Raw genomic sequence first — 26,981 nt, 5'->3', positions numbered from 1 at the left:
ATTTATTTTTGAGAGAGAGGGGGAGACAACACGCATGCATGTGAATGGGAAAGAGGCAGACGCAGAGAAGGGAGGCAGATGATCCAAAGCAGGCTCGTCACTGTGAGCCCAGAGCCCAATGCAGGGCTCAGACTCCTGAACCTGTGAGATGGCCTGAGCTGAAATCGAGAGCTGGCTGCTTAACCAACTGACTGAGCTACCCAGGCGCCCCCATATGACAGTTTATAGCTGGTGATAAGTTACTGTTAGAAAGCCTGTGAGTTTCTGCTGTGTCAGTAGTTTTGCTTTACCAAGAGTTAGTTCTGTTATTTGACAAATATGATTATGCCATTTGTAATTATTGTACACACTATATTATAACAGTTAATCAATTCAGCTAATTGGAAAAAGTGTTGCACTGGGAAATGTGAGTAATGAACAAAACGATATACTTTAGGGGTGCCTGGGTGGCTCAGTTGGTTAAGCGTCTGACTTGATTTCTGCTCAGGTCATGATCTCACTGTTCATGGTATTGAGCCCTGAGTGAGGCTCTGTGCCAACAGCGTGGAGCCTGCTTGAGATGTTCTCTCTCTCTCTCTCTCTCTCTCTCCCTCCCTCCCTTTCTGTCCCTGCCCCACTTTCAGACGAACACTGTTTCTCTCTCTCTAAATATAAAATAAATAAACGTCTTTAAAAAAAGATATATACTTTGATTGTATTTAAAAGTAGTAACATAAATTGTATCTCTTGTGATAGAACCATGACTTTTTCTTTGAGAATGAGTCCAGTGATCAGAGTTCTGACTTCTTTCTTTCTTTTTTTTTCTTAAGTAAGCTGTATACCCAGCGTGGGGCTTGAACTCATGACCTCGAGATCAAGAGTCAAATGCTTTACCAGCTGAGCCAGGTGCCCCCTGACTTCTTTCTTGCATAAACCACACCTATAAGACATTGCTTATGATTTCCATCCCTCCCTTCCTTTCTTCTTTAATTAAAATGGAGTAAGAATTTAGATACTTGTTTTTTTCTTTTTTTCCTTTTTTAATGTTTTTATTTATTTTTGAAAGAGAGAGGAGAGAGAGAGAGAGAGAAAGAGGAAGAGGAAGAGAAAGGGAAAGACAGAGCACGAGCTGGGTAGGGGCAGAGAGAGAGGGAGACACAGAATCTGAAGCAGGCTCCAGGCCCTGAGCTGTCAGCACAGAGCCTGATGCAGGGCTCAAACTCGTGAATTGTGAGATCATGACCTGGGCTGAAGTCTGATGCTCAACCTACTGAGCCACCCAGGCGCCCCTAGATACTTGTTAATCAGTGTGAGTACAGACTAGGTTTTCTCTTCCATTATTTTGGATTATCTCACCTTCACTTGATTTGACAAGCAATCGTGTGTGTATCTTTCTGCTCACCTATGAATCTTTTCAAAGCATTCAGCTTAGTTTTTACTGGAAAAGAACTTCCTTTGGCAATATAATCTTTCATAATACTATTACTTAGAAAAATAAGGAAACCTGCATAATTGGATTTGGTAGTAAATGTGATCTGGCTATCGATAAGCCTATATCTCAGTTGGTGGGAGCAGAAATATACAGGTGCAGGTATTCTTAATGACTGTCCGTATCCACAGTGGCCATAGTTCATTGACCACAGGCATCATTCATCAGACTTTACTGGCAGAATGGAAAATGTCAGATAAGTCAGGTTTTTTTTCTTTCTTTCTTTCTTTCTTTCTTTCTTTCTTTCTTTCTTTTTTTAAGCTGTTTTGGATACTTCTGTTGCTTTTTTCTTGCTACAGATAGCACTACATTGAATTTTCCTGTATATATATTTTGTAACCATGTGCTTGTATATCTCTCAGAATGAGTTACTAGATATGATTTGTTGGGTCAAAGATTATGTGCATATAAAAACTTGATAGCTATGGTCAAATTGCCTCCATGGAGTTTGTGCAAGTATATACTTGGGTGATGTATGAGAGTATGTCTTTTGTCACATCTTTACAAACCCTAGTATGGTATCAAATTCTTTACTATTTACCTGTCTTACTCTCTTATTGGTGAAAACACGTATGTCTGGAGTTCCCCAGACTGCTCCCAGGTTTGATGATTTGCTAAGAGGACTCACAGAACTCATGTAGTTGTACTTATTTAGTATGATATTGGCTTATTTTTGTATAAAAATTAATTTGTATTTTGGTCTATTTTATAAAATTAGTATCATTTACTTTGTGACATGGTTTAGCCATAATAAGTAAGCTTAAGCTTTTGGAAAACAGTAGGCACTTTTTTTGAAGTGATGGTAGAGAGTGAACTTATTCATTGTGTCCAAATTTAAAAATTGCTGTTTTTAAAAACGATTTTTTTAAATGTTTATTTTTGAGAGAGAAAGAGAGGGAGACACAGTGCAAGCAAGGCAGGGGCAGAGAGAGAGGGAGACACAGAATCTGAAGCAGGATCCAGGCTCCGAGTTGTCAGCACCGAGCCTGATGTGGGGCTTGAACTCGTGAACTGCAAGATCACGGCCTGGGCCGAAGTAGGACACTTAACCGACTGAGCCACCCAGGTGCCCCTAAAAATTGCTTTATAACTGAAAGCTAGGTTTATTCTCTGAATTGTGAGGTTGATTTTAACAATGGAAAAATCTTTATATTTCATGCTTTAGATGGCGACTGTCAAAAGGAAATAGGATCATGGCAGCAGATGATGACAATGGTGATGGAACAAGTTTATTTGATGTCTTTTCTGGTAAGACCTGTCTTTCTGAACTGTCTTTCTAAGTGTATTTAATTGCAAAATCATTTATTCTCATTGAAAACACTATCAACTCTTTCTTCCCACACATAAATGAATTAACGTAGTAAGGTGCCTGGCAAATAGGAAATGTTTAGTAAATGTGAGCTTTCTTATTATTACAGGGCTTTTAAGCCTCTCGAATATAATGAAATTAACAACTTTGTCAATATGAGTGGTAATGATATTTATTTTTCTATCCAAAGAAATATAAAATAGGTATTTGTTACTCTTGAGTAAGTTGAATACATTATGGTCCTTTACTCCCAAATACTTAAGTGTGTATTTCATAAGAAAAACTTGGGTTTTTTAATATAAGAACAGCACAATTATCAAAATTTCAGTAAATTTAACATTGATATAATACTTTTATTTAATCTGCTATTTTTGTTCCTGTTTTACCAGGTAACCCCAACATTTTCTTTATTATTATGATTGGATTTTAATCTATCATTTTAATACTTTTAGTTTTTCTCATCTTTTTTTTTTCCTTCTGATTTTCTTACCTTCTTTCAAATGTTGAATATATTTTAGAATTTCATTCTAATTTATATATTAGCTTTTTGGGCTACAACACCTCTTTGCATTATTTTTTAGTGGCTGCTTAAGGGATTGGAGTATATACCTCTTTAACATTTTGTAGTCTACTTCCTAGTATTGTACTTTTTCACCTAAGATGTAGAATCTTGTATGTATAGTTTTATTTAACCTTCATCCATCCTTTTATGTTAAAGATGTCATAAACCTCATGATACAGAGCTTCAATTTTTACTTTATATCATTCTACGTATCTTTAAAAACTTAAGAGGAATTAAAAGAAATTAAGAAAAATTTATTATTTATATTTACTCTGTTATTTATCATTTCTAGTCCTAGTATCCTCTAATAGCTTTTCAGTATCATTTTCCTCCCCATTCTCTCTTTTCCTCTTGGACTGCAGATATACAGTATGTGAGAACTTTTGATATTACTAAGGTTACTAAGACATTTGTTGTTGTTTATTTGTTTTAAATCTTTTTCTCTCTATTCTTCAGATTGGGTAATTTTTATTGATTTACCTTCAAGTTCACTGGCTCTACTGTTAAGCACCTTCAGTGAAAATTTTTTTCTTTTTTTTTTTGCATTTGATATTGCACTTTTCAGTTTTAGGATTTTCATTCTTTGTTTGTTTTAGTTTGTTATTTTTTATTTATTTAATTTTAGTAATCTCTGCATCCATTGTGGGGCCCAAACTCATGACCCCAAAATCAAGAGTTGCACTCCACCAACTGAGGCTGCCAGGCATCCCTCATTCTTTGTTTTAATGGTTTCTGTTTCTCTGCCAAGATTTCCTATGTAGTAATTTTGGACTGCATTCTGGATGCTCAATTCTGTTATGTTCTAGAGACACTGGATTATGCTATATTGTTTTTACTTTTAGCAAGTATTTAACTTGGCTGAACTTAAACTTCTGTCTTACCTGTAGTGGATAGCAGCTAAAAATCTGTTCAGATATTTTAGCTTTATTTTAAAAAAATTTTTTTTTTCAACGTTTATTTATTTTTGGGACAGAGAGAGACAGAGCATGAACGGGGGAGGGGCAGAGAGAGAGGGAGACACAGAATCGGAAACAGGCTCCAGGCTCTGAGCCATCAGCCCAGAGCCTGACGCGGGGCTCGAACTCACGGACTGCGAGATCGTGACCTGGCTGAAGTCGGATGCTTAACCGACTGCGCCACCCAGGCGCCCCTGATATTTTAGCTTTAACTGGACATTTTGGAGTTCTCACCTTTACTTATGTAGTTTGGAGGTCACTTGGAGATTTGGGCACAAATTGGGAATATTCTTTCTGGATTTTCTTTCTTAGTTTCTTGTTGCTGTTATCATTCCCCATTTTTTTTCTGTCATTATTCAAGCTTTTAGGACCAGAGGTTTCCATCTAAGCTTTCACTGCTCATTGTGGCTCCAACTAGGGCTTATCCTTCTACAAAAAATTTTAATAAAGGGGGATAGGGAATGCATACAAGACTGTTTTCTCCTTTCAGGTGTTGTCTCCCATTCAGTTTTTGCCCTCTTTGGATTGTTTTTAAATTTTCAGATTGCCTTTTTTTTTCTTATTTAATTGAGTTATAATTATACTTATAACATCCTATTAGTTTCAGGAATACAACATAATGATTCAGTATTTGTATATATTGTGAAATGATCACCACAATGATAGTCTAGTGGCAGAGCATTTGACTACAGATAGCTTTTAATAATTTGCTTAGAGTTTATAGTTGTTATCAGCAGGAGGATTGGTCTGATAGAACCACTCTGCAATTATTGGAATTGGAACCTTCTCACAAGTTTGTTTTTGAAAGTGAGTTTTTAAGTCTAAATCTTATGTAATAGAGTCATAAATCTGTGTATTGAGATCTTTCTATTTATAAGGATGTTTAAAAATTGTAAACAATTGTGTTTTTTGGTATAAGACTAATAAAGTCTCTGTCTTTTCCTGGATTAGAAAAACTTCACTAACTGCATAAAGTCAGTTTTAATTATCTTTGATTTTCCTGCAGCTTCTCCTCTTAAAAATAATGATGAAGGTTCTTTGGACATATATGCTGGGTTGGACAGTGCTGTTTCTGGTATGTAAATTCTAAAATAAAAGTTTCATTTTCTTTGGTCAGTGTATTGGAAGTATTTATTTTGTTGTTGCCAATTTTTGGAGTAATACATAGTTCCTGAACAATTTGCCCATTCTTTGAAATGGTTATACTTAGGTAATTATTTTTTTGACCAAAGTTTGATCACTAAAACAAATTAGCACTCAGTTTTGCTATTCATCTAGGTCTTAGATTTAACTGGACCTAGAGCAGGTATATTTTGTACATTGAAATGCAGCTGCTGGTGGGGTCTATACATATATTACTGCTCATACTGTCATGGTTTACATATTAGAACTTTTGAAAAGGGTAGTTACTATAAATGTTTTCAAATGTATCAGTAAGAGGTGCCTGGGTGACTCAGTTGGTTGGACATCCAACTTTGGTTCAGGTCGTGATCTCGTGGCTTGTGAGTTCGAGCCCTGCATTGTGAGTTCGAGGCCCTGTCAGGCCTCTATGCTGACAGGTCAGAGCCTGGAGCCTGTTTCAGATTCTGATCTCCCTCTCTCTCTCTGCCCTTCCCCCATTTGTGCTTGCTCGCTTGCTGGCCCTCTCTCTCTCTCTCTCTCTCTTTGTCTCGCTCTCTCTCTCAAAAATAAACATTAAACAAACCAACAAACAAACAAATGTATCAGTAAGAGTGGTATGGAGAGAGTCTAATGACCTATCCAAATTAGAAACCTTTCCATAATCAAATCTCTCAAAGCTTTGAACAAATATGGTCCTCACATCTGATTTGTTGTCATAAGTATTTTAGGTAAATTGGCTTTCCAACCAATCAGTATAGATTTGGATGAAATGCAGGAGATGCAGAAATATATAGCCCTTTGATTTGCAGTAGACACAACATCAAAAAGCTTGACACATATTTTCTATTTTCCCCACCTTTATTGAGATATAGTTAACACGTAACATTGTGTAAGTTTAAGTATTGATTTGATACACTTATATGTTGCAAAATGATTACCACTTTAGCCTTAGCTAAATTATGTGACATAATTACCTGCATCAATTATGTGATATAATTAGCCTGCATCAATTATGTGACATAATTACCATCTCTCTTTTGTGGTGAGAACATTTAAGATCTATTCTCTTAGCAACTTTTAAGTATGTAATACACACAGTATGATTAACTATCATCACTCTGCTCTGTTTTAGATCCCTAAACCTTATTTATCTTATAGCTAGAAGTTTATATTCTGTTTTTTTAAAGTTTATTTATTTATTTATTTAAAAAATTTTTTTTAACGTTTATTTATTTTTGAGACAGAGAGAGACAGAGCATGAACGGGGGAGGGTCAGAGGGAGAGGGAGACAGAATCTGAAACAGGCTCCAGGCTCTGAGCGGTCAGCACAGAGCCCGACGCGGGGCTCGAACCCACGGACCGTGAGATCGTGACCTGAGCTGAAGTCGGCCGCTTAACCGACTGAGCCACCCAAGCGCCCCTATTTATTTATTTATTTAGAGAGAGAGCACAAGCGAGCATGAGTAGGGGAGGGGCAGAGAGAGAGAGGGAGAGAGAGAATCCCAAGTAGGCTCTTCCCTGTCAATACTGAGCCTGATGTGGGGCTAGAACTCACAAACCATGAGATCATGACCTGAGCTGAAATCAAGAGTGCTCAACCAACTGAGCCACCCAAGGGCCCCTGGAAGTTCATACTCTTTGATCAATATCTCTTCTGTCACCCCAGCCCCTGGTAACCACTGTTCTAGTCTGTTTCTATGTATTTGGCATTTTTATATTTCACATACAAGTTGGTGTCATGTGCTATTTGTCTTTCTCTTTCTGACTTATTTCAATTAGCATAATGCCTGCAAGGTCTGTCCATGTTAGTGCAAATGGCAGGAGGTCCTTCTTTCTCATGGTTGAATAATATCCTATTGTATACATATGCCACATCTCTTTTAACCATCTGTTAATGAACACTTAGGTTGTTTCCATATGTTGGCTATTATGAATAATGCTGCAGTGAACATGGGTGTGCAGATATCTCTTTGAGATCCCAGTTTGTTTTTTTTTTAAGTTTTTATTTATTTATTTTGAGAGAGAGAAAGAGAGGAAAAGAGAGAAATTGATTGGGGAAGGGGCAGAGAGAGGGGGGGACAGAGGATCTGAAGTGGGCTCTGCACTGACAGCAAAAACCCTATACGGGGCTCAAACCCATGAACTGTGAGATCATATTTATGACTCTATTACATATTAGTTTCAGGCATACAACATAATTATTCAGTATTTGTATATAATGTGAAATGATCACCATAGTAATAGTCTAGTGGTAGAGCATTTGGTTACAGATAGCTTTCTGTACACTGCAGAGAGCCTGATGCAGGGCTTGAACCCATGAACCACTTCCACTTGAGCCGAAGTTAGGTGCTTAACCAATTGAGCCACCCAGGTGCCCTAAGATCCTCTTTTTATATCCTTTGGATTAATACCCAGAGGTGGGATTACTGAATCATATTTCTATTTTTAAGTTTTTGAGGAACCTCCATAGTGTTTTCCATTGTAGCTGCACTGGTTTACATTCCCACCAATCTTGCACAAGTATTCTATTTTCTCCACATCCTTGCCAACACTTGTTATCTCATGGTTGTTTTTTGGTTTTTGTTTTTTTTTAATTGGGGAGGTCTCTGATAACAGCAGTCTTTACTGAACATTTACTTACTAAGTGTGGCAAGTGTTTGGTGCTTTTTATTTTTTACTTATTTATTTTATTGAAGTATAGTTGACATACAGTGCTATATTAGTTTCAAGTGTACAAAATAGTGATTTGACAATTCTGTACCTAATGCAGTGTTCATCATGGTAAGTGTAGTTACTATTTGTCACCATACAAAGTTATTACAATATTATTGATTATATTCCCTATTCTATAGCTTTTATCTCCTCTTTTTGGCGATAGCCATTCTAGCAGGTATAAGGTGTTATCTCATTGTGATTTTGATTTGCATTTCCCTAACAGTTAGTCAGGTTGAGCACTTTTCCATGTTCCTGTTGGCCATTTGTATGTCTTTGGGAAAATGTCTATTCAGTTTCTCTGCCCATTTTTCTGTCAGATTTTTTTTTTCTTTTGCTGTTGAGTGTATGAGTTCTTTATATATTTTGGATATTAACCCTATGTCAGATACTTAATTTGCAAATATTTTCTCCCATTCTGTGGGTTGCCTTTCACTTTGTTGATGGTTTTCTCTCCTGTGCTGCAGCTTTGTAATTTGATGTAGTCCTACTTGTTATTTTTGCTATTGTTTCCCTTGTTTTTGGTGTCAAAGCCAGAAAATCTTTGCCAAGACTGATGTCTAGGAGCTTACCCCCTTCCTTTTTTTTTTCCCTAAGACTTTTTGGGTCTCACATTTAAATCCCATTTGGAATGCAAGCTGGTGCAGCCACTCTGGAAAACAGTATGGAGGTTCCACAAAAAACTAAAAATAGAACTACCTTACGGGCCAGCAATTGTACTACTAGGCATTTATCCACGGGGTACAGGTATGCTGTTTCGATGGGACACATGCACCCTCATGTTTATAGCAGCACTATCAACAATAGCCAAAGTATGGAAAGAGCCCAAGTGTCCATTGATGGATGAATGGATAAAGAATATGTGGTATATATATACAATGGAGTATTACTTGGCAATCAAAAAGAATTTGCAACTACGTGGGTGGAAATGGAGGGTATTATGCTAAGTGAAATTAGTCAGAGAAAGACACAAATCATATGACTTCATTCATATGAGGACTTTAAGAAACAAAACAGATGAACCTAAGGGAAGGGAAACAAAAATAATATAAAAACAGGGAGGGGGACAAAACAGAAGAGACTCATAAATATGGAGAACAAACTGAGGGTTACTGGAGGGGTTGTGGAGGGAGGATGGGCTAAATGGGTAAGGGACACTAAGGAATCTACTCCTGAAATCATTGTTGATGATATATCCTAACTAATTTGGATGTAAATTTAAAAAAATTAAAAAAAAAAACCATTTGGAGTTGATTTTTGTGCATGGAGTAAGATAGGGGTCCAGTTTTCTCAATACCATTTATGGAAAGAGCTTATCTATTCCTCATTGTATATTCTTTGCTTGTCTGTCATACATAAATTTACTGTATTTATTTCTGGGTTCTGTATTCTGCTCCATTGATCTGTATATCTGTTTTTATGCCAATAGCATACAGTTTTGATTACTATAGCTTTGTATTATAATTAGAGATCAGGAAATGTGATGCCTACAGCTTTGGTCTTCTTTTTCAAGATAGCTTTTTTTTTTTTTAATTTTAAAAAAAAATTTTTTTGGGGCGCCTGGGTGGCGCAGTTGGTTAAGCGTCCGACTTCAGCCAGGTCACGATCTCGCGGTCCGTGAGTTCGAGCCCCGCATCAGGCTCTGGGCTGATGGCTCAGAGCCTGGAGCCTGTTTCCGATTCTGTCTCCCTCTCTCTGCCCCTCCCCCGTTCATGCTCTGTCTCTCTCTGTCCCAAAAATAAATAAACGTTGAAAAAAAAAAATTAAAAAAAAAAAAAATTTTTTTTTTAAGTGTTTATTTTTGAGACAGAGAGAGACAGAGCATGAACGGGGGAGGGTCAGAGAGAGAGGGAGACACAGAATCTGAAACAGGCTCCAGGCTCTGAGCGGTCAGCACAGAGCCCGACGCGGGGCTCGAACCCACAAACCGCGAGATCATGACCTGAGCCGAAGTCGGACGCTTAACCGACTGAGCCACCCAGGCGCCCCAAGATAGCTTTTTTATTTGCAGTCTTGTCATTTCATACGAATTTTAGGATTGTTATTTCTATTTCTGTGAAAAATGACATTGGAATTCTGATAGGGATTGCATTGAATCTCAAAGTACATGTTTTAATTTAAGGGCTTTTTGTATGTTTGTTTTAGACAGTGCTTCCAAATCCTGTGTACCATCCAGAAATTGTTTGGATTTATATGAAGAAATCCTGACTGAAGAAGGAACTGCAAAGGAGGCAACATATAATGATGTATGGGTTGCCAGATTTAAGGACAGAGTTATTTTAACCTTTTGTAGCTTCTGAAGTGCAGACATCAGCTTATTATTAAACATTCTGTGTTGAAGAAATAGCTCTTAGTCTAAAAGAATATTTAAGTTTCTGTCTTCAGATCTGCTTTTTAAAATCTTTTCTGAATGTTTGTCTAAATTTAGTTATAATTTGCTTGATTAAATTTAAGCGAATATATAAAACCTCAACAGGCAGTCAGTATGATAAAACATTTTATCTTTTCATGATTTGTACTAAGTTATAAAATGTCCCAAGACTTAATTCAGATGAATTTCTTTCTACCTTATTTGAATTTTAAGGTCTGGAGATTGAATGTGAAACTTAACAAGATGTGTTTTGGTTGAGACAATGTTAAAAACTAGTAGTTTTACTAAATATCTGTTAGTAGAAATAGACCTTGTCTATCCTTCGTAGGGGGTTGATTTTCTAAATTTTAAAATATTCTGAAGTGTCATATAAGCTAAGAAAATAATTTAGGATGATGCTTAATCTTTTTATATCTTACAGTTGCAAGTAGAATATGGTAAATGTCAGCTGCAAATGAAAGAGCTGATGAAAAAGTTTAAGGAAATACAGACACAGGTAGGATTATAATGAGTATTTTTGCCTCTCTGTTTTCTTTTACTGCTCCAGTCATTGAAGGGAAGTTTTATTGAGGCCCTAGGGCCTTTTGTGTTATTTTAAAATCAAAATGTAATAATTTTTTTTGTTAGAAATTAAAATGCTTAAGTGTTGGCGGTTTATAAGGAAATTCTTCTTTTTAGTGTTAAATGATATAGCAAATATGCAAAAACATGCATTATTTTCTGTGTCACTGAAAATGATATTGGAAAACTGATTTGTTAAATGGCACTGGCATAAAAATCTGTTACACTAGTTAACAAATAATAGAACATTAATGGAGATGATACCAGGTATTTTTTTGTTTTTTGTTTTTTTGTTAATTTATTTTGAGAGAGAGAACACAAGTTGGGAGGGGCAGAGAGAGAGGGAGGGAAAGAGAGGGAGAATTCTAAGCAGGCCCTGTTCTATCAGCGTGGAGCCCAATATGGGGTTTGAACCCATGAACTGTGAAATCATGGCATGAGCCGAAATCAAGAGTTGGACACTTTGAGTGACTGAGCCACCCAGGAGCCCCGATACCAGGTGTTTTAAAAGGGAATGGTTTGAGGAGCAAAGATTTAGAATGGCTGTCGGGGGAAGGTGGTGATACCTTCATATTTTTGCAAGAGTGACTTTTTTGGTGAGCATGCTGCAGAATACAGGAATGTCATGTCTTGTTTTGATTTTTATTTATTTATTTATTTATTTTTTGGTAAAGTTGTTTCTCTTCGTTTCCCTTTCCCCCCAAATAACTAGCCAATCCTAAATTCATTCTTTGTTCATTTGAGAATTAGTACATTGTTGTAAGTTAAACGTGAATTGTTAAATATAATAAAGCCTTATCGTTTTTATCTTCAGTTTTCAAGGTAATAACCCAGGCAGAACTTTTTTCTTGTTATTGTCTTTTCATTTTGAACCTGGCTTTTGTTTTTTTTAATGTTTATTTATTTTGAGAGAGAGAGTATGTGCACGCAGGTGTGTATGGGAGGGGCAGAGAGAGAGGGGGAGAGAGAATCCCAAGCAGGTTCCATGCTCAGTGCAGTGTCTTATCTCATGACTGCGAGATCACAACCTGAGCCAATATCAAGACTTGGGTGCTTAACTGACAGCCACCCAGGTGCCCCTTGATCCATGTTTTAAGTAGTTTCACTTGAAATGGCCTTTGTTTGGTGTCTGTTATCTTTGAATCTCAGCTGTATAATGAACATAATAGTACTTCTTTCTCGTAGGACTTTTTTTGGAATCACACAAGATAAAAAAAGTGATGCCTGGCTTGCAGTTAGAGCATTCAGTAAACATTAGCTGTATTATATAAGTAAAAGTTTAATAATCCTGTAGACCTATACTTTATTTATATATACTTTAAATATATTTTATGATGTTTAGAATTTCAGCTTAAAAAATGAAAACCAGTCTCTTAAGAAGAATATTTCAGCACTTATCAAAACTGCTAGAGTGGAAATAAATCGCAAGGATGAAGAAATAAATAATCTTCACCAAAGGTATAATTGAGGGGTGTGGATCTGTTTATGAATTACATGGCTGTTGATATGTGGAATATTTTAAACTTTTGAGTGGAAAGATGAAAATCATGCATTTTATTAAGTCTTTAAGGTTTTACTATGACTAATATTCTGTCTCTTTTTAAAATTTTGGTTGGGGGCAGTATTTTCCAGAGAATTTCATGTTTCCTTCCCTTGCATAGTCAAACCCCCAAAGCAGTTATCTAAACTTGCTGTCTTCATTTTATGTTTCTACTCACTCTTGACCCCCTTTCACTCTGACTTCTGCCTCCATTGGTACACCCAAAGAGCTGTCATTTTGCTCAACAGTGACTGCCTCTAAGTCTATCAAATAGTTTTGATTTCTCATTTTAACTACCCTCACACATTATATGACATAATTGACCTTTTCTTGAAAATAGTCTCTTGATTTGGCTTTCATGATTCTTAATTTTCTTCCTAACTTGAGGTTTATTCTTCTGTACTTGACTAGGTTGGAATTCTTAAAACTCAGACCTGTGTCTTTTCCTTTCTCTGTCAGTATATTCATTTGAAGTAATCTCACTCCTACTACATCAGTTCCATTTATATAGAAGTAACTACTTCACATCTATACAGAATTTTCAAAATTACCTCATTCAAAATGGAATTTATGATCAAACCTCTTCAGTTGTTTCTTACTCAGTGGGTTCTCCATCATTTATTCAGCTGGTGTAAACCAGAGACCTAGGGGTAGACTGGCCATTTAATTTATCACCCACACCAGCACCCTTTTGAGAGTAGAAGGGCATGCTATTAATAATTGCACTGAGATTACTTGGCAAACTGGGACACATAGTCACCGTGCCTAGAAGCCGTCATTGACCCTTACCTCTCTAATCATCCTTCAGACCTAATTTGTTACCATGTTCTGCTGATTTTTATGTCTTTATAATCTCTCAAATTATTCATTTCTCAATTCATTTCATCATTGTTACCTATCAACTCTCATCTGGCAGTAGTCTTTGTGCTGGTATTTCTGCATCCATTCTTACTCTTTTCCACCTCTGGTTCATCTCTTCTCAGTGTAAAAGCCCCACACAGGACACTTTTTAAACCACACTGAACATCTCACTATCATAGAATTACTCCATCCTACCCTCTTTCTTAATTAAAATACATCAATGGATTCTCATTGTTCTTAGGATAAAAGATCATAAATCTGAACGTGGCCCACAAGACTCTTCCCAATATGGTTCTAAACTACTTTTCAGGCCTTGCCTTTAGTGTTTACCTTTGCCCTAGGCATCATAGCTCTGGAATTTCTGCATTCTTTTGGTTCCTCTGATGTACCATGAGCTCTGCCTTTGCCACCTGTTTCCCATCCTCCACTTGCTAAAAACCAACCTATCCTCAGGTCTTTTTCACAGGGGTATTAGTCTGTTATTCCTCTTACACTTAGAATTTTTAAAGTCATTAATGGGGTTACTTGTTTAGTGTCTTTCTCTTTCTAATCTCCCTGTTATCTCTGTTAAGAGCTCTGTGGGTTAGAATTATCTTTTAGTATCTATCTTTTCACTAAACTGTAAGCTTCATGGGAGCAGTGACCATGTCTGTGTATCTTCACCATTTTATCAAGCACTTAGCTCAGAGTTTGGCGCATGGCAGATGGTCAATAAATGATTGACAGGTGAATGAAGGTAATTTTATATGTAGACTGTGTGATACTGTAAAGCACTTCAGGCCTTTTGGAAATGAAGATGGCTGTGTGTTTACTAAACTAAATCGCACCAGTGCAGCTAGTATGATTGCTTCCTGAAATGTTGGGGAAATTTTATACATATTTAAATCTTTTAGTGGATAGTTGTGATGTTTTAACAGGGTGGAGAGAGAAACTGGGTGAATAAATGATGAGACTTATGTCATTAGATTGATTCATGTGGTTATACCTTATCTAATAAACATTCTGCCAGTTATTTTCACTTTTTAATTGTGACCTGTATCTGGTATTCTACTGGTGTTTATCATTTGGCTGAAACCTCACGTTTAATAGAAAACATATAAATAATGTAAGGTGAAAATTTAAGAGTATAAATTCTGGAAAGTGTGTAATGTAAAGGTTTGTTTTAAATAAAACTTTTTTTTTTAAGTTTATTTATTTAACTAATCTGTACACCCAATGTGGGGCTCAAACTCATGACCCCAAGATCAAGAGTCACATTCTCTTCCAACTGAGTGAGCCAGGCTCCCCCTAAAACTTTTGATAGTATTTTATCTATCTAGTGTGCACATGCTGGGGAGGGGCAGAGAGGGAGAGAGAAAATCCTAAGCAGGCTCTGTGCTGTCAGTGCAGAGCCCGTTGTGGGGCTCGATCCCACGAACTGTGAGATCATGATCTGAGCTGATATAAAGAGCTAGATGTTTGACTGGGCCACTGAGGCACCCCCAAATTTCCCTTTTTTATAGGGATACTAGTTATAGTGGATTAGGGCTCACCCTAGTGACCTCTCTTTAACTTGATTCCCCTCTGTAAAGACCCTCTCCTCAAAGTCACATTGTAAGATACTGGGAGTTAGGACTTGAACATATGAATTTTGGGGAGAACATAACTTAACCCACTATAAGATCCATGTAAGATCTGTATATTGTTCTAGATTGTATATTTCCCATATCCTCTTTTGTTTAATTAAAATCTCCCCTTATTCTCCTGAGTCTTTTAAATTTTGGTGTTCTCTGTACATTTAGTACTGATTAGGATTAGATTTATGGAGATTTAGAGAAGTTACGGAAGTTCAGGAAAATGGACTGAGAACTAAAATGAGCTATTTGCATATTATTGTTAGGAAAACTGCCAGTTTTCTGAAACACTAATATAAAACCCTAAGACTTAGGGGCGCCTGGGTGGCGCAGTCGGTTAAGCGTCCGACTTCAGCCAGGTCACGATCTCGCGGTCCGTGGGTTCGAGCCCCGCGTCAGGCTCTGGGCTGATGGCTCGGAGCCTGGAGCCTGTTTCCGATTCTGTGTCTCCCTCTCTCTCTGCCCCTCCCCAATTCATGCTCTGTCTCTCTCTGTCCCAAAAATAAATTAAAACGTTGAAAAAAAATTAAAAAAAAAAAATAAAACCCTAAGACTTAGACTTTTTTTGGTTAAATAATAAATACACGCCATTTCCCTAAGAAAGAATCACAACTCTATATTTCTCTTTATTTTTGCATAGTATGTGGCACTTTAAGATGGCTAGTGATGCTTTGGTTTACTGTGGGATTGTATGTGAAACAGAAAACCAGGGTAGAGAGCTACGCAGAACTCTTATGATTGTGTTGTCTGGCAACATTTTACTTTTCCTTCTGTTTCAGTTGCACTAGAGTGAGGGCAAGAAAATAATGTTATTTGTTCTAAAAGAAATGAATCTGTGGTTAGTTTGGCAGTTATCCACCTGTGGTGAGGGAAGTCTGGAAGACCTTGGTAAGGCCTGGGATAGAACAGAGAGGTCCTCTAGTCTTTGTTGAACAAAGCAAATGAAAGGGAGTTCCTTGTTTTGAAAACAGGCCCATTTAGTTGGAAGCTGGTAAGCATCACTCACATCTTTATATGAAGTAAAACAGTTTTGCCAGTGTGGGGACCCCTGAATTTTAAAATGTTTTGCATGTGATTAAAATCTGGATCATTAAAAAGCAATTAACTTTGTTTTTTGTTGTGAATTTCTATCTCTCAACAGACTGTCTGAGTTCTCACATTTTCGAAATAATCACAAAACTCTAAGGACACCAGATATAGTTAAAACAAAAGATCTTAAATCCAGATCTCCCCATTTGGATGATTGTGCAAAGACTGATCTCAGAGTGAAAAGTGATGTTTCTAAAGATGTACATCATAGCACTTCACTGCCAAATCCCGAAAAGGAAGGAAAATCACATTGTGAAAAAAAGAGCACTTTGTATTTGTCTCCATTTACTGAAAAACACTGCAACAATGGCATTTGGTCACGTTCCCATTATCAGGTTGGTGAGAGTATCTCAAATGAGGATAATAGAAGAGGGAGAAAAGATATTAGACATAGCCAATATAGCAGAGGAACGGATAGAATACGGAAAGACTTAAATTCTAGTTGTGGTGATAGTGAATCAAGGAACACAGAGGCTAGTCAAAGGCTACAAGGACGTCCTGAGAAATATGGTAAAGGTGAACCAAAGGCTGAAAGTAAAAATTCAAAGTTTAAAAGTAATACAGATATGGATTATAAAAATGAACGCGTTAACTCTTGGGAAAAAGAGACCTTTAGAGAAAGGTCATATACTCGAGTAGAATCGCAAAGTGACAAAAAACTAGAAAGGCAAAGTGAAAGATCACAAACTATAAATAGAAAAGAACTTAAGTCGCAAGACAAAGAAGAAAGAAAAGTTGATCAGAAACCTAAATCCGTAGTAAAAGACCAGGATCATTGGAGAAGATCTGAACGACCATCACTTACTCATTCCAAGAATGAAATAAAATCTCATAATTCAAGTAAATACCATCTAGAAGAGAGAAGAGGAAGGGAAGATTGTAAAAGAGATAGGGGTGTAAGTAATCATAGTTTTCAAGAAGGAAGATGTCCATCCTTTTTTTCATCCAGCAGAACTCATAAACACACTGACTCCAAAGAATCTGATGCTGTGCACCAGTGGGAAAATACACCTTTAAGAGCAGAACGGCATAGGACTGAAGATAAGAGGAAAAGAGAACGAGAAAGCAAAGAAGAAAATAGGCATATAAGAAATGAAAAAAGAACACCTACAGAACATTTGCAGAAGACTAGCAAAGAAACTAAGAAAACCACTACGAATTTAAAGAGACAGAATGAGCCCAAAAGTGATAAAGGTGAAGTCTCTAACAATGAGGTTTCTGAAGGAGCGGATAATAAAGAGCCTGCAATTAAAGCTGACAGTGGTCCAAATGAAACAAAAAACAAAGACTTAAAGTTGAGTTTTATGGAAAAATTGAACTTAACCCTTTCTCCTGCTAAAAAGCAGCCTGTTTCTCAGGATAACCACCCGAAAATAACCAATATCCCCAAATCCAGTGGCATATGTGATTTGGAGTGCTTGGTTCAGGCGACAACAGTGACATGTGTTTCCTCTGTCAGTGAACATACCGCAGAGGAAACCAAATCAAAGTTATTGGAACCAAAGGATGCTCTTGCAGTTGCATCTGAACCCAGGACCAGTAATCCAGAAAGGAAAATGGAAGGAGAGAGTGTGTTGGTTAAATCTGTTGAGACTACTATGGGTTGTGATGTGCCCATTTGTGGTACAGAGACTTCCTTCTCAGCACCTGTGGAAATGGAACAAACAGAATCCTTGTTTCCATCATCAACAGAAATGGAACAAACCATTAATAGTGCCAGGGAAGCAGTTCCTGTGGTAATGGACATATTACAAACAAATGTTTCTCAAAACTTTGGCTTGGAATTGGATACTAAAAGAAATGTTGATTTAAATTCTTGTAGTGTTTCTGAAGGTATGGAGATGAAGGAGCCTTCTGCAACAAAAGTAGCTGAATCCAGTGACAGCATTTTGCAGCCTTCAGTTGAAGAAACTGAAATTTTGCCAGTAGCCCTTTCAGAAGATGGTAACCCCAAATTTGAGCCTTCTCTTGTAGATACACCATTGGATGAAAGTAAGTCTTGTCATTTGGAGCCTTGCTCACCTAAAGAGACACAAGAATCTTCACTTCAGCAGTCTGCGATAGTGGACAACAGAATGGAAATCGGTGAAACAAACTCAGTATATAATGATGATGAGAATTCAGTTTTGAGCATTGACCTCAATCACCTGAGGCCTATTCCAGAAGCCATCAGTCCTCTGAATAGTCCAGTGAGACCTGTAGCAAAAGTTCTTAGACTGGAAAGCCCATCTCAAGTTTCATTATGTAATAACAGTCATAAAGGTAATAGTTTATATTATGTTCTATAACTTTTTGTGAGATTGTAAAATATATAAGAAGAATTAGTGCTTTTTCTTTTTTGATAACATAGTTCACATATTGTTCAGACCCCTGTTAATTAGAGAGGTACATCGAGCCTTTAATCTAAATTTAGATAACTCTTATTTTTACAAACAAGGGAGTGGTAGGACAGGTTGTTTCAAATACTCTTTGCTTGCTTTCAGATATATTTTTTATTCCAAAGCCATCATCAAATGGTATAGAGTAAGTGATCCTAACATGACATAAAGATACCTGACCGGTTGGTTGATGGTTATCCAAATGACCAAACCACACCATCACTGAGTACCAACTGAGGCCAGGAAAGACATAGAATGTGATTAAGTATTAAACATTAACATACTACTAAGAAAAAAAAAGCTATTAAAAATGGTGACAAAAGACATATGACATGATTAAATATTAGGCATTAACATTCTACTAAAAAAAAAAGCTATTAAAATAATGAGTTGCCTCAGTACTTAAGTTTTTGTTATATTTAGTATGGAAATGTCAAATGACTAGAACTCAGTTGTCATGTGACTATAATACACTTTTCTCTTCCACAGATATATTTCCACCAGATTCGGCTCAATCTACCTCTAAGAGCAAGTCTGATCTCAATAAGGAAAATCAAAAGCCAGTTTGCAAATCTGACAAATTTACAGATGCAGACCACCATAAGAATTCATCTTTAGATGAATTGGAAGAAGGAGAAATTATAAGTGACAGTGAAAAATCTAAACCACAAGAAAGTTTTGAAAAAAGTGCCAAACCTAGAACTTCTACTGAAGTCCAGAATGCAAAAAGTAACCCAGGAAGTAGGAAAAGTACTATGCACTTGGGTAAAGACAGTAGGAAAACATCTATAAAAATTCATCAGACCAAAAGCAGATGGAATAATAATAGACAAAGTGAATCTAGCAGATCTTCAAAAACAGAGAGGAAAGATAAGACCATGAGTACCTCCAGCCTGGAAAAAATAGTTCCAATTATTGCTGCACCCTCTTCTGTACGAGAGATTATGCACATGTTACGAATGATAAGAAAACATGTAAGGAAAAATTATATGAAATTCAAGGTAAAATTTTCATTAATACAATTTCATAGAATTATCGAGTCAGCAATTTTGAGTTTTACATCACTAATTAAACACCTTGACTTATCCAAGATCTCAAAGTCAGTGACTACTTTACAGAATAATCTCTGTGATGTTATAGAATCCAAACTTAAGCAAGTTAAAAAGAATGGCATTGTGGATCGTTTGTTTGAACAGCAGCTACCAGATATGAAAAAAAAATTGTGGAAGTTTGTAGAAGAACAGCTGGATTATTTGTTTGGAAAGCTTAAGAAAATCTTAGGAAAGTTTTGTGATTCCATAAACTTTGGCAGTGACAGTGATGAAGGAAAACGTGAAAAGATAAATAAGGAGAAAACACAATATTCAAATTGTCAGAAGGGGAATGTGGACAACTCCAGCAAAGAAATGCTGAAAGAGAAATCCCCCAAATCGGAAGATTCTGTTAATCATAAGTCTGCACTTGGATGTAAAAAATCTGAGGAAAAACCTCAAGATAATTTCAGTATTAACACAGTAAAGCGTGACATTAAAAAAAGTTCTAACACTTGCTTTGATAACATTAAGAACTCTCAGTCTGAAGAACGCTCCTTGGAACCAAACTGTCCCAGCGTCCCAAAGCCAGGAAAAATGGAAGGCAGCACCATAGAGGATGCACAAACATCCCAGCATGCAGCTTTGAAGCCAGAACGCAGTTTCGAGATTCTTACTGAACAGCAAGCATCTAGCCTTACTTTTAATTTAGTGAGCGATGCACAGATGGGTGAAATATTCAAAAGTTTGTTACAGGGTTCTGATCTTTTGGATAACAGTGTTAATTGTAATGAAAAAAGTGAGTGGGAGTTAAAGACTCCAGAAAAACAGCTGCTGGAGAGTCTTAAGTGCGAATCTATACCAACTTGTACAACTGACGAGCTGGTTTCAGGGGTGGTTTCTCCATGTCCTAAAATGATTAGTGATGACAATTGGTCATTATTGTCATCTGAGAAAGGTCCATCTTTGTCTTCAGGACTTTCTTTGCCAGTTCATCCTGATGTGTTGGATGAAAGTTGTATGTTTGAAGTGTCCACTAATATAGCTTTGAGTAAAGATAATGGATGTAGTTCAGAAAAGAGCAAGCCCTGCATTTCCTCCATACTTCTTGAAGATCTCGCAGTCTCTTTAACAGTACCATCACCTCTGAAGTCAGATGGTCATCTCAGTTTCTTAAAGCCTGAAGTTTTGTCTAGTTCAACTCCTGAAGAAGTTATTAGTGCCCATTTTAGTGAAGATGCCTTACTTGAAGAAGAGGATGCATCTGAACAAGATATTCATTTAGCTCTGGAGTCTGATAATTCGAGCAGCAAATCAAGTTGTTCTTCATCATGGACAAGTCGGTCTGTTACTCCAGGCTTTCAGTACCACCCCAACCTACCCATGCATGCTGTCATAATGGAAAAGTCCAATGATCATTTCATTGTGAAAATACGGCGTGCTGCACCATCTACCTCCCCTAGTCTTAAACAGAATATGGTGGCTGACGAGTCACTGGCATCGTTGCCCAGAATGGAAAAAGAAGCAGATAAAGCAGTGGAGAAAGAATATGTTTCATGTCAGAATGGAGTTTTTAAATCTGTGGAGGAATTAAATTCCAACAACAATGTTGACAGCAGTAAATCAGCTCATGAAGAACAGGACTGTATGATACAAACACAGGTTCCTGATATATACGAATTTCTTAAAGATGCTTCAGGTAAAGTGAGTCATGGTAATGAAGTGGCTGATGAGTGTTTCAAGTTGCATCAAGTATGGGAACCAAAAGTACCTGAAAGCATTGAAGAATTGCCTCCAATGGAAGAAATTTCACATTCTGTTGAGGATCATCTTCCAGACACATATATAGACCTCACAAAAGATCCAGTCACTGAGACCAAAAACTTGGGGGAATTCATAGAAGTAACAGTTTTAAATATTGATCAGTTGGGATGCTCTGAAGGCAATTTGGATCAGAATGCTCAAATACTAGATGATATGCAGCCTGATACTGTAGATGCTTTCATTGATTTGACACAAGAGGTTTCAAGTGAGAGTAAAAATGAGAGTAACCATCCTGCTTTAGGTGTTGAACGCTTGGAATGTCAGGTGATATGTGTAGATGAAGATAACTGTAAGGAAGGAAAGGTGCAAGTGGCAAACGGGCCTTTGGAATGCATTGTTGAGAAAGCCTGTATCGATTTGACCTCAGAACCTCCCAGTTCATGTGAAGTAAAAAAGGATGACTTAAAACCAGAGTCGGCATCAAATTCTGATAGTTCAGTGTTGCCTGGGACTTTGGATAATGCTCCTAAAAAGAGAAAAAAACTTTCTGATCTAAATCATTCTCATAAAAAACAGAGAAAGGAAACAGACTTAACCAGTAGGGAAAAGACTAAGAAAATTACCCATGATTCTTCTGAGAATGGTGAACCTCACCGAAAGAAAGCCAGTAAGAAAAAGGCCCCTGCAGTGACTAAAGATCCCTCATCGTTGAAGTCAAGCCCAGGGATCGAGGAGCTGTCAGCAACTGCCACTTCTCCTATAAGCCTTTCTGCAAAGAATGTTATTAAAAAGAAGGGAGAAATTATAGTTTTATGGACAAGGTAAGAATCTTGAGACTTTTAAGTCACCAGGAAATTTTGAGAGGCCAGGCATCTGTTCTGTCATGTCATCATAGTTTTATCCCATCCTAAAATAAGGCAAGTGAGGACTGACTTCAAAAGTGGCCAAAGTTGGTAAAGAATGCATTCTAGAGTGCAGTCCAGCTGTAGTATAGAACAGTTTAGAGCAGTGGCTCTTAACCAGGTATGTGCATTAGCACCATGGACATAACTTTTCACTGTTCTTTTAAAATTTTTTTTTTTAACTTTTTCGGTTAAAAATTCTTTGTAAGGAACTGGTATAACCACATTTTAGAAAGGAAGAATATAACCACATTTTAGAAAGGAAGAATGACAGGTGGTGAAACGAGCAAAAAGTGCATTTGTAATTTGAGTTTTCCCCTAAACTAGGAGTTTCGAAAAAGTTTCATCAATTGGTTGTCCTCTTGACTTTCATGTAAACTTTTTAAGAAATGGAGATTTCAAGGTGACTACATTTGTGAACCATTGGACTAGAGGTTCATGCTCTCCAGACTTAACTAGAGTGCATAATGAGGGAAACTGAATCATGTTGAAATTGGTGACCAGTTTTGTTTATTTTACTTATTTAGTTTAATTTGTTTTATTCTATTTAATTAATTGCATTTAATTTTAAAAAATATATTTATTTTGATAGGGAGAACATGCATGTGCAAGTGGGGGGGGCAGAGGGAGAGAGGGAAGTGGAATGTGGGGACATGCACGTTTGGGGAACAGTTGGTGTTTGGATGCATGTGAAGTGCCTGGCTCTTTGCCCCATTTGAGAGTCCCACATCCTTTTTTTTTTTTTTTTTAAAGTTTTATTAATTGATTAATTTAGAGAGAGCACAAGTGGGGGAGGGGCAGAGAGGAGAGACAGAATCCCAGGCAGGCTCTACTCCATCAGCACAGAGCCCCATCAAACTCAACAACTATGAGACCATGACCAGAGCCAAGATCAAGAGTAGGATGCTCAAATGACTGTGCTACCCAGGCACCCCGAGAGTCCCACATTCTTTCTCCCTTGTCACCTTGAGCTTAGCTCAAGTCTCTAGAAACTGTCCCTTTGCTTTTGCTCTTAACCTCTGGTCCTGGACATGCTCAAAGGTCTAGGGGAACTGTATAGCAACCCCCTGGTAACCAGTTTTGTTTAATACCACAGTCTTCCATGCCTTCATTCCAGATAATTTATAGATGGCAGAATAGTATCTCAGAGATTATAACACGCACTGGTTCAGATCACGTAGAAAAACAAATCTGGGAATGAGAATGCCTGGATTCTATTTTACTTTTGGTTTTTCTGCTTATGAAGACTTTGATCTTGTTTGGGCCCTAATTTTAAAAGTACACATTGGGGCACCTGGGTGGCTCAGTGGGTTAAGCATCTGACTTCAGCTCATGTTATGATCTCTTGGTTTGCAGGTTCAAGCCCTGCATCTGGCTGTCTGCTGTCAGTGCAGAGCCCACTTCGGATCCTCTGTCTCCCTCTCCCTCTCTCTCTGCCCCTCCCCTGTGTGTGAACATGTGCACTTTCTCTCAAAAATAAACATTAAAAAGAAAGTACACATTAAAGGTAGATTAAGAAAAAAAAAACACCTTTAATTTTGTCATTAGAATAAATTGGTTTATTTATTTATTTTTTTTTTTAAATGTTTATTTATTTTTGAGACAGAGAGAGACAGAGCATGAACAGGGGAGGGTCAGAGAAACAGACACAGAATCTGAAACAGGCTACAGGCTCCGAGCTGTCAGCTCAGAGCCCGATGTGGGGCCCAAACTCACGGACCGCGAGATCATGACCCGAGCCGAAGTCAGATGCTCAACCAACTGAGCCACCCAGGCGCCCCTAAATTGGTTTATTTTAGAAAATTTTGGGGACCCCCAGGTGGCTCAGTTGGTTGAGCATCTGACTTCAGCTCAGGTCATAATCTCGTAGTGTGTGAGTTCCAGCCCCACGTCGGGCTTTGTGCTGATAGCTAAGAGCCTGGAGCCTGCTTCAGATTCTGTCTTTCTCTGCCTCTTCCCCACTCACACTCTGTCTCTCAAAAATGAATAAATGTTAAAAAAAATTTTTTTTTAATTTTTTGGGAAATATGTGTGAACTCAAACATTAAAATCATGCATACTATTTCTCAGAGATAATCATTGTTCATATTTTGGTATATGCAGTTTGTTTGTTTCTGTGGGCTTTTAAGAAAAATGTCACCTCCTATTTGTAGACATTAAGGCATTGGAATTTTTGTTACCTTCCTACTCTAATCTACAGAAACTAAAATAACATTTTTCTCTCTTCAGAAATGATGACCGGGAAATTTTATTGGAGTGTCAAAAAAGAGGGCCATCATTGAAAACATTTTCTTATTTAGCTGCCAAGTTGAATAAAAATCCATATCAGGTAACTACCCAATTTTTACATTTCTATAATTTTACAAGTGTTTCTACTATATTTAGATTTAACCTTTATCATGTTTAAAATACGTAGATATTATCCAATTTCTTTAAAAATTTTTTTTAATGTTTCTTTATTTTGAGAGAGAGAGAGCGCAAGTGGGGGAGAGGCAAAGAGAGAGGGAGAGAGAGAATCCCAAGCAGGCTCCACACTGTCCACGCAGAGCTGATGTGGGGCTTGATCTCCCGAACCATGAGATCATGACCTGAGCTGACATCCAGAGTTGGACACTCAACCGACTGAGCCACCCAGGGGCTCCTATTAACCATTTTCTTTAACAGTATGGCTCTTTACATAGGACTGTTAGAAACTTGGTAAGGGGCACCGGGATGGCTCAGTCAGTAGAGCATGTGACTCTTGATCTTGGGATCTTGAGTTTGAGCTCCACTTTGGGTATAGAGATTACTTAAGGAAATAAAATAAATAAATAAAATCTTGGTGATTGTGGACGTAGCTGGGAACAATCCTAATTTTTTCCTATTGTCTTACCATTTACTTATTTGATCTCATTTGTCTTATAATGATGTTTGCTTCTTTAAGAATGTTTAATATTGAACAATTAAACTAGCAATCACCTTTAGTATGAAGATATTTTATTTTTCCAAACATTATTTCATGTTTTTATTATTGAGGGCAACTTTCTTTGTCTTTAGATGTTTTGTGAAAATATTCATCACAGATAAAAAAATATATATATTGAGATGTTTGTAATTAACCGTCACTTAAAATTTTTCAGGTCTCAGAAAGATTCCAGCAGCTAATGAAGCTCTTTGAAAAGTCAAAATGCAGGTAGTTAATGGTTCTGCTACAGGACACCAGTAAAGTAAATATCTGACACTGTAACTGTGCAGTTAATGGCCTGTTAGTCACTGAAGATATGAGTAGTGGGTAGAGACATCCAGTTTAGTTTCTGCTTCAGTCACAGGTTGGAGGATGGTTGCTCGTGCAGGATTCAAAGGTTGCTTCATCCATAGAGACGTGGCTTAGAGCGAAGCCTGCTGCAGTTCAGATCAGCATGGCATCTCTCCTCAACCCTTTTTTTTTGTTTTTTTTTTGGAGTATAACCGACATATCATATTTCTTCTCAACCTTCTGATTGCTGATGAGTCTAAGATGCGGGGGGATAATCCATTTGATGATTAACAAAAAATTTTTTATAGATGAAGAAAAATAAAACATTCTTGAATAGCATACATTTCACAGGCAGTGAACTCTGTAGTCTTTGAAATTTAGTATTTTTCAAATTTTAATTAGGAGTACTAAATATTTAAAAAATTTTTTTTTTTTTCTCAACGTTTTTATTTATTTTTGGGACAGAGAGAGACAGAGCATGAACGGGGGAGGGGCAGAGAGAGAGGGAGACACAGAATCGGAAACAGGCTCCAGGCTCCGAGCCATCAGCCCAGAGCCTGACGCGGGGCTCGAACTCACGGACCGCGAGATCGTGACCTGGCTGAAGTCGGACGCTTAACCGACTGCGCCACCCAGGCGCCCCTAGGAGTACTAAATATTTTAAAATATAAAACGTACATCATTCATAAACATGAAATCCTTTGTCATCTGAATAGATGACATGATTTACCAAGTTAAATTATTAATAATGTTCACTGACATGTTTTCTTAGTTTATTTAAGCCATTCCTACAGGTTTATAATTATATAAGCCATTCCTGTACAGGCAATAATTATCAGCAGGTTTTTTTTCTCTAAGGCCTGAACCAATTGCTTAGATATTTTGGACTTTACATAAAGAAAGTTGTAAAGGTACTTAACCTATCACTGTTTTCACTGTATTTGTGTCATAATTACTTGAATGCAGAACACCCAATTTCAAATTCAGTTTAGTTCAAATTAAATTAAATCTGAAAAGAATCCATATTTGGACATAGATCTTAGTGTGAAGGGTCCTTATATTTTTGAAGTTTAAATCGACTTCTGGACCCAGTGTAAATTTTATTATCTGTGGATAACCTGTTAGTTTCAATATCTTCTCTAAGCAACTAGTTTGCTAATGAGATCTTCAGAAGATATTTAGCAGTTTACTGTGAAGTTAAAATCCTATTTACATAATTCAGAATGTAAGATTGAATAATGGAGAATTTAAATAGAAAAGCTTATTCTTTAAGAACCTTTTAAAATGGCCTGATTATTTTTCAGATTTATTGTGCTTTAAAATTTTTACTGCCTTTAAGAAATGAAACTGAGTTTTTATTTTACCTGAATGTTATGTTAAAATGTGAGTTCCATTCCCTTGTGAAGATAATATATACATTTATGAAAGAATTAACTTGTATCTGAAAGTGATGCGTATTAGTTTGAAATTTCCAAATTCCTTTACAAATCTAAAATCTTCAGTGGAT

At 37.0% G+C, this 26,981-nt stretch overlaps 1 protein-coding gene across 1 annotated transcript in view; it reads left to right on the top strand.

Annotated features, from left to right (window-relative positions):
- Positions 1–26,981, top strand: part of CASP8AP2 (caspase 8 associated protein 2) — a 40,310-nt gene that overhangs the window by 10,235 nt on the left and 3,094 nt on the right. The window contains exons 2-10 of the mRNA XM_047102246.1: positions 2,634–2,716; positions 5,302–5,370; positions 10,275–10,375; positions 10,922–10,996; positions 12,404–12,519; positions 16,217–18,426; positions 19,032–22,158; positions 24,469–24,568; positions 25,359–25,411. Coding sequence (XP_046958202.1) covers positions 2,662–2,716; positions 5,302–5,370; positions 10,275–10,375; positions 10,922–10,996; positions 12,404–12,519; positions 16,217–18,426; positions 19,032–22,158; positions 24,469–24,568; positions 25,359–25,411 — 5,906 coding nt within the window. The 5' untranslated portion in view covers positions 2,634–2,661. The remainder of the gene's footprint in view (positions 1–2,633; positions 2,717–5,301; positions 5,371–10,274; positions 10,376–10,921; positions 10,997–12,403; positions 12,520–16,216; positions 18,427–19,031; positions 22,159–24,468; positions 24,569–25,358; positions 25,412–26,981) is intronic.

This window comes from Lynx rufus, unplaced genomic scaffold (assembly GCF_022079265.1).
Source record: "Lynx rufus isolate CCGP_SWC_20201006 ecotype Redwood Valley unplaced genomic scaffold, mLynRuf1.p SCAF_6, whole genome shotgun sequence".
Lineage (NCBI taxonomy): Eukaryota > Metazoa > Chordata > Mammalia > Carnivora > Felidae > Lynx > Lynx rufus.
Note: the sequence above shows the minus strand (reverse complement) of the source record. Positions and strands in the feature narration are given on the sequence as shown.